The 14,217-nt window shown below is 42.8% G+C and overlaps 2 protein-coding genes across 2 annotated transcripts in view; both read right to left on the reverse strand.

The window, feature by feature from the left end:
* LOC131135125 (calpain-9) overlaps nt 1-10,240 on the reverse strand; it is a 16,425-nt gene extending 6,185 nt beyond the window's left edge. The window contains exons 1-14 of the mRNA XM_058081051.2: nt 9,499-10,240; nt 8,171-8,240; nt 5,568-5,686; nt 5,233-5,366; nt 4,440-4,611; nt 4,208-4,279; nt 3,301-3,392; nt 3,125-3,199; nt 2,558-2,718; nt 2,156-2,313; nt 1,797-2,008; nt 1,546-1,591; nt 1,392-1,466; nt 1,250-1,310 (exon numbers count right to left, since the gene is read on the reverse strand). Of these exons, the coding sequence (XP_057937034.2) occupies nt 1,250-1,310; nt 1,392-1,466; nt 1,546-1,591; nt 1,797-2,008; nt 2,156-2,313; nt 2,558-2,718; nt 3,125-3,199; nt 3,301-3,392; nt 4,208-4,279; nt 4,440-4,611; nt 5,233-5,366; nt 5,568-5,686; nt 8,171-8,240; nt 9,499-9,765 (1,714 nt within the window). The 5' untranslated portion in view covers nt 9,766-10,240. The remainder of the gene's footprint in view (nt 1-1,249; nt 1,311-1,391; nt 1,467-1,545; nt 1,592-1,796; nt 2,009-2,155; nt 2,314-2,557; nt 2,719-3,124; nt 3,200-3,300; nt 3,393-4,207; nt 4,280-4,439; nt 4,612-5,232; nt 5,367-5,567; nt 5,687-8,170; nt 8,241-9,498) is intronic.
* A 623-nt stretch (nt 10,241-10,863) lies between these two features.
* eif3k (eukaryotic translation initiation factor 3, subunit K) lies at nt 10,864-13,632 on the reverse strand. Its single transcript, XM_058081052.2, has 8 exons — nt 13,440-13,632; nt 12,973-13,071; nt 12,764-12,884; nt 12,566-12,640; nt 11,400-11,466; nt 11,219-11,296; nt 11,024-11,149; nt 10,864-10,947 (listed from the first exon to the last, which is right to left on the reverse strand). The coding sequence occupies exons 1-8, from the start codon at nt 13,499-13,501 to the stop codon at nt 10,916-10,918; spliced, it is 660 nt and encodes a 219-aa protein (XP_057937035.1). The 5' UTR covers nt 13,502-13,632; the 3' UTR covers nt 10,864-10,915.
* Between the last annotated feature and the right edge of the window lie 585 nt (nt 13,633-14,217).

Below are 14,217 nucleotides of genomic sequence, written 5' to 3' on the forward strand. Positions count from 1 at the left end.
AATAAGACTCAATAAATGTCTTTGGGACGTGTGGACAGGAAGTAACGTCGGGTTGATTGCTATCTATAGCTACAACAGTAGCTTGTATTATTATGATTATATCATTATTACTATGATTATATTATTATTGTGCCTGGTGTGGGATAATTCAAACGTGCAATAAAGGTCTGTTGTTCCGGCATTGAAGTCTGATGCGCGTATTACTAGTGACACCGAGGGGCCAGTGTAGCCATCATGTACACCTTTTCAAGCCTTAAACTCTAATTGTAAGGTACTTAATTTGGCAATTTTTATGCTTCAAAATGCTTCATTTAAGCAAAGAATACGTAAAATTGGGATGAATGTGATTATTTGGACTGATAATAGGCCGTAATCAACCACAAAACAGCAATCATTTATTAAATACTTAGTTTAGAACCGCAGAGTGGCGAGGGATGACTGAATTTTTGGTGTATATTGTGAACAGCGGTGACAATGCATTATAATTCCAACCGCCAGATGGTGCTGTTTTCCAAAGGATGCCCAAATTGCTGCCCAAGGGGGAATTTCCAGCTTCTTTCTTATTGATCCTCGGCATATTATAAAAATACAATAAATTTACTATTAATAAGATACAGTATTAGAAAGACTGTCAAAAATATCACGCTAACTGCGGTAATTAATCTATTTAATCCATTACATTAAAACTCTTACCGTCATCAACGCATGCGTGTCATGTCAAGACATAGCGCTCTGTTACCAAGGCAGACGGAACCAAAATAGCGTCTCCACGGAGTCTGACACTATTTCTTAACTTTTCTGCCCTAAACACATCAACAGCAGTGCAATTATAGCACTGAATATGTATCTCCAACTCCGCTCGTCCTGGGAAAGGCACTTCCTCATTGTCAGTGAAAGACAGCGAGGTGCATTCTCTTTATTTTGAGTGTACGCGTGGTTAAAATAAACGCTAAGAAAAACAGTAAGTGGATATTCTTACTCTTACTGTGGAAGTACAATGTGCTGCATTTAAGTATACTCGGAAATCCCAGAACGTACTGACTCAGTGTTTTTAACTGTAATTACACTCTGTTCCTGCCAACTCTCCCTCTCAATTACCTGACATTATCCCCCAGTTGCCAAGCAAGCCTGAAAGTCAGCTTGACCAGTGGGATAACAAACACGAATTCTGCCTAGCAACAAGTGGCCAAACTATTCAAGTCATTCTCAACACCGACAGAGAGCAAAAAAAAAAACAAAAAAAACTGACCTCCTCCCTGGATCGTTTCCGTTAGCAGACTATGAAGGTGATGGGGTTTACAGAATCCTCTCTGTAACGCATACACAGCACTTAGATACCAAATTGGCACACGCTCACTCGGATGAATTCACTTTAAAATGACTTTCCTGACCTTGCTGCAGTGTTTTTTGAAGAGCAGTTTCATGGATTTGAATGAAGGGAGAGCTGCCTGGTGAGGAAAATGGGGCTGCAAGGAAGACAAGAAGAAGAAGAAAGAGAAGCTCACGTGACATCCAGTACAGATTGACAAGACTGATGACTCTTACCGCTTTTACTGTAGACATGTCACGTGTTACCGAGCTTCTGGCTGGGCTGGAAACACACAGCAGAGTCAGCAAACTGTGGTATTAGCGTGTGAATGCGCTTCATCATTCACACAACTTCAAGCTAAAAGAAACACTTTAAGTGGCTGTCTGGCATACATGGGTGCAATGTTGAAGTAAGTGGAGATGTAAACATGATAAAGGGCTACTTGATCTGGATGACTAAGAAGCGTATTGATGATAGAAGGACTCACACGGCAGCGGCGGCGGCTCGCTCAGTCAGCACCCTCAAGAGAAAGGCACCCTGCTGATTTGGTTCAGCGGTGGACGGGATGATGACGTAGCGACCTGGTGGTAAGGTGCCTCGCAGCACCACCTCCCGCCGCGAGGAGTAATGGCTGCTGCAATGCACCGGCCTGAGGACGCTCAGGTCCTGAGGTGACAAGTGCTTGTCCTTGTGAAGCGCCTGGACGTGAAAACAAGCGTTGGCTCATTTGTCATACGTTATTGATCAGGGGACATTAAAAGTTGAAGACTGGACAGATTAAAAGTCTGATGCTCTACAGACTGAGCTATCCAGGCTATGTGTGAAGACACACGTCATCCTCCATACCGGGTATATGTGCAGCGCGATGGACAGAGTGATTCCTCTGCGTCTCTGATACTTTTGCATCAGAGCCAAAATGAAAAGGCAGGACTTTGCAGATTCATCTGAGCCGTCGTCCGTTTGGGAGAGGACAAAGTCAAACTGTGGATTCTGCCAGAACCAGCCTGAAACACACACATCCAGGATTAATCCCTTTTCCAGGGTCTAAATTAAATTATATTAGGAAAGCAGGAAGTGAACTAACCACTAACTGTGAACTGATTATGTGATGCACTCAATTGTAATCTGATGCAAGCTCAAATGAAATAAAACCATTACCATAAATTAATCTACGAAATCTGCCTAGCAACAAGTGGTTGTCAGGTTCATAACAAATATATGTGCGTGTGTGTCTCAGTGTCTCTGTACCCCCTTGAGGAGACCCCCCCGCCGAAACACGCGGCACCCAGGACCCATGATGCATCGCGCACGCCCACGGCTGCACGCTGGCGCTCCCCGGGTCATTGAGGTCAGTCAGGTGACAGAGTTCCATGGTCTCAAAATTCTGACGGAAGTCTGACACAGACATCCTGGAGGAGGAAACACAAGGAGGACATTCATTCATTCATTTTCTACCGCTTTTTCCTCACGAGGGTCGCGGGGGTACTGGAGCCTATCCCAGCTGTCTTCGGGCGAGAGGCGGGGTACACCCTGGACTGGTGGCCAGCCAATCACAGGGCACATATAGACAAACCGGAGAAAACCCACGCATGCACTGGGAGAACATGCAAACTCCACACAGAGATGGCCCGAGGGTGGCATTGAACCCTGGTCTCCTAGCTGTGAGGTCTGCGCGCTAACCACTCACCCACCGTGCCGCCCCAAGGACATAATTGTTTTATTTATTTTCACTGCTTCTGCCATCCTGCTTCTCTACTTTCCTTCCTTTTTTGTCCGTCTTGCACTACATACTGAATAATAATAATAATAGCTTGCCAGAACTCTCCATCCTCCCGTCGCACTCGGCCCAGTCTCTGCTGCTCCTCGGGGCTCACTGTGTTCCACTCTGGACTGCAAAAGAAGTTTAAAAAATATATATTTATTGATTTTATATGCAAAAGAACCTTCATAGCTGTGAGCACTATCAATAATTTGAGGAAAAATGAGAGCACCCGTGCAGGTCACTCCATGGTCCCTCCCATTCGGTATTGCCCCATGGGTTGAGGATGCGCACCAGGTCTACTGGTCCATACGTGGTCTGCACCTGGAGGGGGGGATCAAACACGAACTGGGTTCATTCCAGCTTAAAAACTCAATGGCTCCTTATGAAATTTGTATTTATCATTGAGTAGATGCTCCATCGAGGTGGAATTACACCGCAGTGTTGGCTGGAACATAAACACAAACACACCACCACAGGAAGCTACAGACGCCAACGCTTAAAAAGTATCAGCGCAAGTCGTAACGTGCACCTGACAACACGTTTGAAGTGTTGTGTCAGCAGGTATGAGTCTACATTTTGGTTCAAGTGACACATTGTTTTAACTACTTTATTGTTTGTGGCTGTTTAGGGTTAGCTTTAGCAATTTCGGATGCTCTCAGCAGTTAAAGAGCTTGAACCTGCCTGGGTTCACAGCCCATTGTCGTCTTTTAAAGTCTCCGATAAGAGAAGAAAAGTCGCCAATCACTTTTTTGTGACAGTGTTCTGAAGTTGTGGTTCAAACAGCCAAGCGGGCGTGGCTATCAAATGCATTTTTTTTTATTGGCCTATCAGACTGTGCTGGTGGAGCCCTAGGTATTCTGCCCAGCAACAAGTGTGACAATCCCAAAAAAAAAATGACCCGTTGAGCTGCATCTGCAAGCTAATTAAAATCAGCTGCTTCCTTTTAATGTACTTTTCCCACTATGTCGTCTGATGCCCAACCCTTTTTTTTCATAAAGCATAAAGTACCTGTCAGTCACAATTATATGCATTCAAGATGAATAAAAACAAATGTACTGTATTCAAATATGTATTTATCTAAGAATAAAATCAAACAAAATATGCTTGACTGTCTAACGTGTATAAACACTAATTACCTTCTCGACCGCCGTCAGCGAGTAGGCGTGTCTGAACATGATTCCCCACTCATTCCTGCTTTCCAAAGGACCCTGTGGGGGAAGCACATCCATTGAAAATATGCACTAAAGTCCTGAGTCATCGCCAGGAAGAAAAGTCTTTGGTGGAGTTCAACAGAAGGGTTTGAATGGTGGGAGGAAAACATGACCAAACAGGCCCTCCTCCTTACCAAATAAACTTTATTTATTTTACCAGTGTGTTGGCACAGTTGATGAGCGCTCCCTTGGCCAGCAGCTGCCTGATGAACGCTGGAAGCTCTCTGGGCAGCAAAGCCACGCTTAAAACCTCGGCCACGCCCCCCGTCATGTCCACCATGGCCTCGTGAGGGAAGCCCATGTCTAGAGCTCGATAGCCTCCTTTCAGCCTGGCACACAAACAAACACTGCTTTAAGACCCTGCCAGCCGAAGATCCTCTATGTGACAGGAGTGCTCTGCTGTTGTTAGGAATACACTACAAATCACTTCTCAAAAATCCTCACTATGACAGCCATGCTAGTCAAAGATTCTATATATATGACAGGAATGTTCAGCTCTTTTTAGGAATCTACTACAAATCACTATTCATCGACTCTCGATATGACAGGAGCACTCTGCTGTTTTTGTTTTTCAGGACCTACTATAAACAAGCTAGTCCAAGATCCTCTGTACGGCACCAGTGGTTTGTTGTTTTTAAAAACCTACAACATTAATGCTAGTTAAAGATTCTCTGTATGACAGGAGCACTCTGTTGTTTTTAAGGATCTACTACAATAAAACCAGTCAAAGATCCTCTATATGACTATGCAGGGGGGGAAAAAATGATGTAGAAATGAGAATAATCTGGCACGGATGCTGTCAAAGTATTACAAACATGTCCCAGTATGATGCAATATGCCGCTGCAAACGTTTTTGTGCCTAATGTTCTAGCCAATGGGTGTAACTATGGTCTCCAAACTACGCGCGCGCACACACACACACACACACACACACACACACAGGGCCTCACTTGGCATAAGCCTTCTCCAGCAGAGAGCTCCAAAACTCATGCTTTTCTGGCGAGCTGAGGAAAATCAGGTCGTCGTGGCTGGTGGGCAGCAGGTCATCGATGCGGACGTCCACCCACTGACCGTACTGCCAGAACTACACAGAACAAAGAGGAGGGGCTTGAGTAAAGAGTGAAGGTGTTGTGAAGATGCCAGGCAGTAAAACAGGTTCTACTGAAGATCAGCGCCTCAGGCAACAGAAGGTTGACTCTGTGCTTGAATCTGACAAGAAGCTGCTTCTTGTCAGATTCAAGCGAGGGTTGCCAAATCAAAGTGACCAATTAAAGGAGGTGCTTACCCTGAAGACAAAGCAGCCGTTGTATCCATCCTGAAAGGTCTGACCCGGAGGTACCACCTTCTCCAGCAGAGCTGGGTGCACGGCCAGAGATGCAATGGCCGACAGCAACCAGCAGTCGCCTGAGGAACATGACGCTGGTTAGTGGCGTATGTGGACCACTTTGACAGCTACAGAAAGTGAAAGCGCTTTCAACAGGACTTTGGAGCACGTCGGCAGGGATTTTATGACCATTTATGATTGTTCTGCCACAGCAAACTCCTCCAAGGATGCCTTCGTGGCCCATTCTGATCGCACCTGATTGACATACAGGTATTGATCATTCATCATGTACACAGAAGACTGTTTAGTTTTATTTATGGACATGTTTTGCATGATTTTTCCTTTTTTTTGCCCCTACTATATCGTCAACGAGAGAATGCACCGTTGCCACTTTGATGTTTTGTAAAGCAACACACGTGAAGCCCATTTTTGTGTTGTTTTGTTGGTTAATTTTCCAAATATTCCAACTTTCCTCCTCAATAATCTTCATAAATTTTCTTCTCATATTACAACTTTTACATCAAATAATAATATTGTAAAAATAAGACTTTTTCTTGTTAGGTTACAACTTTTTTTCCCACATATTTGGACTTCGTTCTTGTAAAATTATTGAATTTATTTTTTCATTTTTGCTTGTTAAAAGTATGTTTAGAATGTGCCACGGGCCAATAAAAGATTAAAGTGCAATTAAGTCATTTTTTTTTACTTCAGTATTTATATATTTATCCTTAATGTTTTGATGCATCAATTTATTGTAACTATTTATTGTTGGTTTATTATTAATTTATTTTAGGGCTTTCAAAGATAGCAACGGCATTTGTTAGCATTTTTAGCGTCATGAACACGTGTGCGTTATGACGGCTGACAGAGCTTAAAAAAAAAAGAAAAATCAGCGTCCCCACGCAGACTCTGACGCTCGTTTGTTTTTAATATAATATAAAATATAACTTTATTTTAACCTGAACACACCGACACCGTACACCAGGGGTCGGGAACCTTTTTGGCTAAGAGAGCCATGAAGGCCAGATATTTTAAAATGTGTATCTGTGAGAGCCATATACATTTTTTTTAAACATTGAATACAATAAAATGTGTGCATTTTTATGTAAGACCAACAGTTTTAGATAATGGGCTCTAATTGTGTAGACCAGGCACACTACTCCACGCCAATGGGGTGTGGCCAGCACACTTTCGTGAGCAGCGCAGTGTCTAATAATAAATCAAATACTTGTTGCCATTAATACAACTTCTGCTGCTGCACCGTACTCCGTAGACGTATTTCATTCTTTTGGCCATCTTTGCCAGAAGGCTTGGTTCTGCAGCTTTAGCTAGATGACTATATGACTAAAGGAGGAAAGTCTACATTTACATGTTGACATCTCAATGACCGAGGTAGACTACCACATTACCCAGTAATAATCGAGTTTTGGTGTTTGACCTGGAAAATACAGTGCATCCGGAAATGAGTTTGGAATGAGGCTGTAACATGACAAAATGTAGAAAAAGTGAAGCGCTGTGAATACTTTCCGGATGCACTGTATCTTCAAGAAAGATGGATATGGTCGGCCGTATTGCAGTAGAAAATAGATGGACGAATTAAAATGCATAAAAAAGTTGTTGATTTTTAATATTATTTAATTTAATATTTTTTCTGGAATGTTTACTTTAAAATGTTAGCAAAAATAAATTTTTATTGCGGTAAGAAATGCTTGAGAGCCAAATACAGTCATCAAAAGAGCCCTACCTGGCTCCCGAGCCATAGGTTCCCTACCTCTGCCGTACACGATTCAATTCACAATCACGTCTCGAGACACTTCCTTATTGTCACGAGACCACAGCGAGTTACATTCACTGACACGCCCCAAATCACAACGATGTCTGTAGTTTATATAAACAAAAATACAAAGGAAAACAGTAAGTGGGTATTCTTGTCTCTCACTTCGTAACTCAATGCGGAAGTACAGTGTACTGCATTTAAGTATTCCCGGAAATACATCTACACTTAAAACATGTGTTCAACTTCAGTGACGTGGTGTATTTGAATGCAACCCTTCATGGCTCACAGTAACGCTGTTACAGTGCGAGGGAAATGTTGTGCTACTATTAAAGAGAATGGCGTTAGACAAATAGATGTGTGCTATCTTTCAGCTTGATTTAAATTTAATAACTTTATTTCATTTCATAATTTAATGACTACATACAAAATATATAATTGTGTAGTCATTCATCTTTCTGTTCACAAAAAAGAAAAAATTGTTATATGCCAAATGGTGATTAATCATGAGAAATTAAGTTGAAACTGTGATTAATTTATTGAAAATGTATAATCATTTAACAGCCCTAATTTTTTAAAATTACTTTTATTATTTATATTTTTACCATTATTTTCCCCCTTTTTTCTTACCACTGCCTGCATCCAACTAATACATGTTTTATATATGGTGACAGTTTGAGCCCAGAACAAGATTATTTGTACTTCCCATACTTCCTCCATGATGCAGTCACTCAACAGCCACAATAATTCCTCATAATTATTATTGTTATTGTTTACTTGTCACACTTACTGAGCTTTCCCTGGCGGACGTCCAGGCGTGACGCTCCATCTACAGTAAACTGAGGCGATGTGCACAGCTCCTAATGTTAAAAAAAAGAGTCAGGAAGGAGAAAGGTGTTTTGGTTAGCGTGCACTTATTAGAATATTTATCCCAATTAGTCCATCGGGAGGTTGAAGCTTTGCTTTGGGGGACTTGGCTGTGTTGTTGCCATACAAGTATTTCTGGAATACCATCTGCTGTAGCTACCATATAGCCGATAGAAAAGCCATTCAAGGGCTTGCTTGCATGGACATAGCCTGCACACAACTTTCTCTGTGGGTTTCCTATTTCAAGTGGAAGTCAACACTCAGTGGTCACACCTGCAGTCTGTAAATATAATAATGTTCATTTGTGATTGACACTGTCTGCGTGAGAGCTATGTGTCAATATGTTCATTCTTGCGGTTGTCATGGGGCACGCTGAGAACTGTTTCTCATATTTGCATGGAGTTCTGCAACATGATACAGTAGACTTGTACAAGAATAACACAAATTAGCAGATGATCTCAATAAATGCTGCAAAGTTCTGTGTTCAGTGCAGACTAATAGAGCCATTAAAAGCCCAAGAAGTATTTTTGCAGTTCATTTGCTGATTACTAGCATGTTAGTCATTATATGTACACATATAACACACATTTTTTAAGATATATCATTTATAGTATAAAAAGGAAAAATCAACTAAAATAAAGACAAATAACGACCAATAAGTAAAATAAATTAATTATCAAATCTAATAAAATAACATAAATATGCATTATATTCATTCATTCATTCTCTACCGCTTTTCCTCACGAGGGTCGCGGGGGGTGCTGGAGCCTATCCCAGCTGTCTTCCGGCGAGAGGCGGGGTACACCCTGGACTGGTGGCCAGCCAATCACAGGGCACATATAGACAAACAACCATTCACACTCACATTCATACCTATGGACAATTTGGAGTCACCAATTAACCTAGCATGTTTTTGAAATGTGGGAGGAAACCGGAGTACCCGGAGAAAACCCACGCATGCACGGGGAGAACATGCAAACTCCACACAGAGATGCCCGAGGGTGGAGTTGAACCCTCGGTCTCCTAGCTGTGAGGTCAATATGCATTATATACCTAATAAAATAAATAAAAAATACAATAATTAACTAAATGAACTATTGAAATAAATTGAGTAGCACGTGTGCTCTGAAGAAATTAATCTATTGTTAGATGACAGATGTCAATCACGGTTGGTCCGTAGAGTGACGTCACAGTGGCCGTGCAGACAAACAAGTAGTTGCTATGATATTCACGAGAAAGGTTTTGCCTCACCTTTGGTCTTTTCCACTTGACCCCAGCCTTCATCTCCAGCTCCCCCAGAGGAAAGTGGAAGTCCACGAAGAGTCCGTCGCGGCCCACGATCGCGTCACCGTTGGCTGCGTAGCTGCTTGCGGGATCTTCCCCCGCCAGCAGATCCGCCAGCCAGCGGCGCGACTGAGAACCCAGGAGCTCATCGGAGCAAGCCGAGCTGGAGTCGTCGTCGTCCTCCGGCGGAGGAGGGAGGGAGTCCTCGGAGGACACACTCGGCGACTTGTTCATCTTTTAGCTGACTCAGGCGTTCCGCGGGCAAGCGGCCTCTGTGTATGCGCCACTTGTGCACCCGAGGACGAGGTGGTGGCCACGCCCTCTGTTCAGGTTGAGCTCTCACCTGAACGCGTGGGCGGGAGACGTCACAGACGCTGTTGTTGGAAAAACAAAGACAGTTGCTGCTCAGCTGACCTTTTCACTTCAGCAACAGCCGCTTCTGTCTGCGTTGTTGGTCACAAAGTCCAGTTCCCCAGTGATGGCTGTTGATCTGCATCGCTCTCCACATGGGTGAAGCTGTTGTTCCTGCAAGTGTACTGGTGAGCGTCCACAGTGACACCATGTAGTCTTTAAATCCACGATCAGCTTCACATCAGGCCTACTGGTCCATAGTCCTTCAGACCTGTCTCTGTGGAGCTCTTTGGTGATGGAGGCTGTCTTCAAGTAGTAGTTAGAAATGTCAGTTGGTCAACATAGTCCCTTCGGTACCAATGCTGGGGTGCTTTCCATGCCCATCATCACATCGGCGTCATGTCCTAATAATACCACAAAGCTTTTGTCTGCAAGTGTCACACCTCCAAACCTGGAAAACATTTTACGAGTACTACTTGCAAGTGTAAAAATGCTAATGAAGTTATGTTTATGTTCATGTTCTGAACATCTCCACAGTCCTTTAATCTTGTAAAATTATGATTTTTGTGTGACTTGGTCCTAAATGATTACAATTGTTTTCCCAGCTATGTTCTTACATTTTTTTTCATAAAAAGGATGGCTGTATTGTGTAATGATCCTTCCAATACTTCTTTCAGTTGCGCATTTACTGCCAAACATCTTCCAATTACAAAAAAAATGAATAGCCTACTTTGGACACCCCTTGGCTCTACTATATAATTTTTTTTAAATAATTTTTTTAGTGTGGTCTAACTTGTTGAAGTTTCGTTCTTATACTTAATGTGTTAAATTAGGACTTTTATTTATCTTGACGGCAATAAAACATGACTTCCTGTGTCATTGTGGAGTAGTAGTAAACGCACTTACGTTTTGACTTACCGTGCCATGACCAAATGATTATAGGAGAGTTCAAAATGATAAAAAGTTGTCAAGAACACTGACTGGAAATGATAATTTACTTTTATTTTAAAAGGTGGTTTAATTTTTGTGTGTGTCACTGAGACGTCGCCATGATGCTGGACACGCCTGTGAAAGAAAAGCACAAAGTTTACACAACAAAAAGGCGCTGACATGAAGAAACCTGAACAAAATGGTGGCTCACTCTCAAAGTCGATCTTCTCCACGATGTTCTTCGGCTTGACGCTCTCCTCCTGGTTGAAGACGAAGATCTGTCCGTCCTCGCTCTCCGTCCAGCTGTACTTGTTCATCCACACCTTCACCTGCGTGTCTGCAACGACAATGACGTGCTTTAACAACGCACTGAAAGAAATGTCATGTGGGTGCGGTCTTCACTCACCTAGCGGGTCTCCCAGCATCTCGGCCAGCAGGCGTCGCTCTATGGTCTGGTAGGTGATGCCCACCACGTGACAGATGACTGCACACAGGCAGAAAGAAGACAAGAGAGCTTGACGTTGATTGGTTGCAATTTCACCACATGGTCTCGCTGTGGCTGCCTCAGGATTTTCTCATTCACTCACACTTGCGGACCGAGTCTTCGAAACCCGTAATTCCATCGATGAGCTCCCGATTAGTCGCAAGACTCGTCTGTGAGGAAGAAACACAGTTAATGTTCAAAAGCTTCTGGAAATATAGCCTGTACACTTAAAAATATTTTATAATGACCACAGCTTGACCCTGGAACTGATTAGTTACATCCCAGTCATCCATGGCCACTTCATTCATTCATTTTCTACCGCTTTTCCTCACGAGGGTCGCGGGGGGTGCTGGAGCCTATCCCAGCTGTCTTCAGGCGAGAGGCGGGGTACACCCTGGACTGGTCGCCAGCCAATCACAGGGCACATATAGACAAACAACCATTCACACTCACATTCATACCTATGGACAATTTGGAGTCGCTAATTAAGCATGTTTTTGTAATGTGGGAGGAAACTGGAGTAACCGGAGAAAACCCACGCATGCACGGGGAGAACATGCAAACTCCGCACAAAGATGGCCAAGGGTGGAATTGAACCCTGGTCTCCTAGCTGTGAGGTCTGTGCGCTAACCACTAGACCATGGCCACTTTGCACACCAAATTTCTTGGCTTTGCTCTATCAAGGTTTTTCAAAAATACACTGTATTAATTAATAATTAATGCTACTTCATAGATGAATACTTATTTTAGTAGTAAAAAAATATGCATGCTTAAGCAATTTTTCCCTAAATTAAGCATTTTCATGCATAAAAAATGGCTAAATGAACTAAAAAAAACAAAAGATTTGTTCAACAAAGTGATGTAGTATCCTTCACTGGTCACTAGGAGTCAGTAATGTCACTGTCATGCTCCTTGAGAGAGACAGGCACCAGACCTGGTTTGAATTATCTCAGAAAAAGCACAATAATAGGAAACATGATATACTCCGAAGCCGCAACACCGGACCATACTCACAACAACACGAGTAAATGTTTTATTTTTTTGAATTATGTCGACTACATCGGGTAATACCAGATTAAACGTGACTATAGGGGTATTATTTCATTTCAATAATGTCAAAAAACGTATTGCTTTAACCACAAAAATGATCAAGTTATAAATTACAAATACTGAATAATACAGTCACATCTGGAACAAATTAAACACCGGATTGCTGTACATTATTTACAATTGGGAAAAACTAATTCTATGCATGCGTGTGTGTTGTACCCAGAAGCTCTGGAAGTGGCAGGTCTCCAGCAGGTTGCCCAGCTCCAGGATCTGCTCGATGGGGCTCCCCTTTTGCTGTGACACAGCAAGTCAAGGAAACTGCCTGCCCCCCAAACCCAGAAAGAACATAGACACATCTACAAATACACGCACACTATGACAACAATGTGATGAGAAGTAGTAGCACTGAGAGGATACGTGTGTCTGGTCAATCATGCACTTGCAGAGGGTGAAGTCTGTGTGTGGCAGGTTGGTGAGCGCCTTCAGCAGGATCTGAGAGGTCACGTTGGTCTGGAAGTAGGCGGGGTTGAACTGGTAGCTGACAGAGACACAGCGTGACGTCACCGATTTTTGTCAACACAGGTCAAACACAGCACCAACATGGTAGGTTAGTATTTTGATCTCACAGTTTTAGCACGGCCAAGTTGGCCTCCAGGTCGTATGCATTTTCTCTGGCTTGCGTTTCCACGTAGCGCTCCAATGTGGCCAAGTTTTCTGGGTTGTACCTGAGGTTCGGTGTGACAGAGGACACAATTCTTAGAATGCATCTTACAGTTGCCTTTTAAGAGTGCATGTGTTTCATTTATACAGCAGAACGGTCAGTTACAGCTACAACTGAGAGACAACGTGTACATTCCTGGTTAAAAAGTCAGGAACCTCTCACAAACATCTATCTTCAACATCCGTGATGGCGATCAGGTTTTATACGAGACAATATATAGATAAAAGACAACGTGTTGCTATAACAATACTGACACTGAATTTAAAATAACACCAAGCAGTTTCAAGCCACTGATTAAACTTAGCTAGCTATCACGTTAGCATCCCGCTAACATCCAGTTAGCATGTCGGCTAGCTAAGCAAACATTCTTACCGATCGATCCCTCGTAGGAGTTTGGCCACGTTCGCCTTCATCTGCTCAAAAGACGACGACATTTGGTCCTCACGATGTTGGCAAAATATTAGTGGGAAAAATACTACTTGAATCCACACGTGGAGCCAGCAGAGAAAGAGGCACCGGCTAAGGGGAGGCGGGCGGAAGGGAAAGAAGGACGGACCGGAAAAGAGACACACAAACAGACCGGAAGTTGGAACCAAAACGATCATGGTCGGAACTGTAGTTTTCTGGAAAAAATAAAATCGTTATCGTTAAAAAAAGCGAAGCAAATGTATCTAAATAGATTTGTCTAAAATGACAAATCTTCAAAAGAAAGCGTTGAGGTGGAAGTGAAAGGAAGTGATGGTAAATGTACTGCAGTTCTAGACCTCTAGAGAATGGTAAACGCAAGCAGCATAGTAGTGGACCCCATTACCTGGGTTCTGCTTTTAACCAACGTCTTATTCCTGTTGCTTTAATTGAATAACTACAAAAGGAATGTAATCATTACATTGTGGCAGTTTTTCTACCACTGACTAAACATCAAATTATGAAGCATCAATGGCACATTATTATAAGGTGTAAATTTCATGACTCAGAAACTTCATGTTGCCGCTGCCATCACTGGGTCACATGTTGTGTCACACGTAGGAGTTAATAATCCACAGATTGAAAGTTGAAGTGTAGGCCGGTGACCTTTAGGTCCGAAGAGGGCAGAGTGAGGATATGTTGTTGCTTTTTTTTTGCGCCTTTTAAAACTATAGTAGGTGCAAGT

Source organism: Doryrhamphus excisus, linkage group LG8 (genome assembly GCF_037039965.1).
Source record: "Doryrhamphus excisus strain RoL-2023G ecotype Guam linkage group LG8, RoL_Dexc_Guam_v1.1, whole genome shotgun sequence".
NCBI lineage: Eukaryota > Metazoa > Chordata > Actinopteri > Syngnathiformes > Syngnathidae > Doryrhamphus > Doryrhamphus excisus.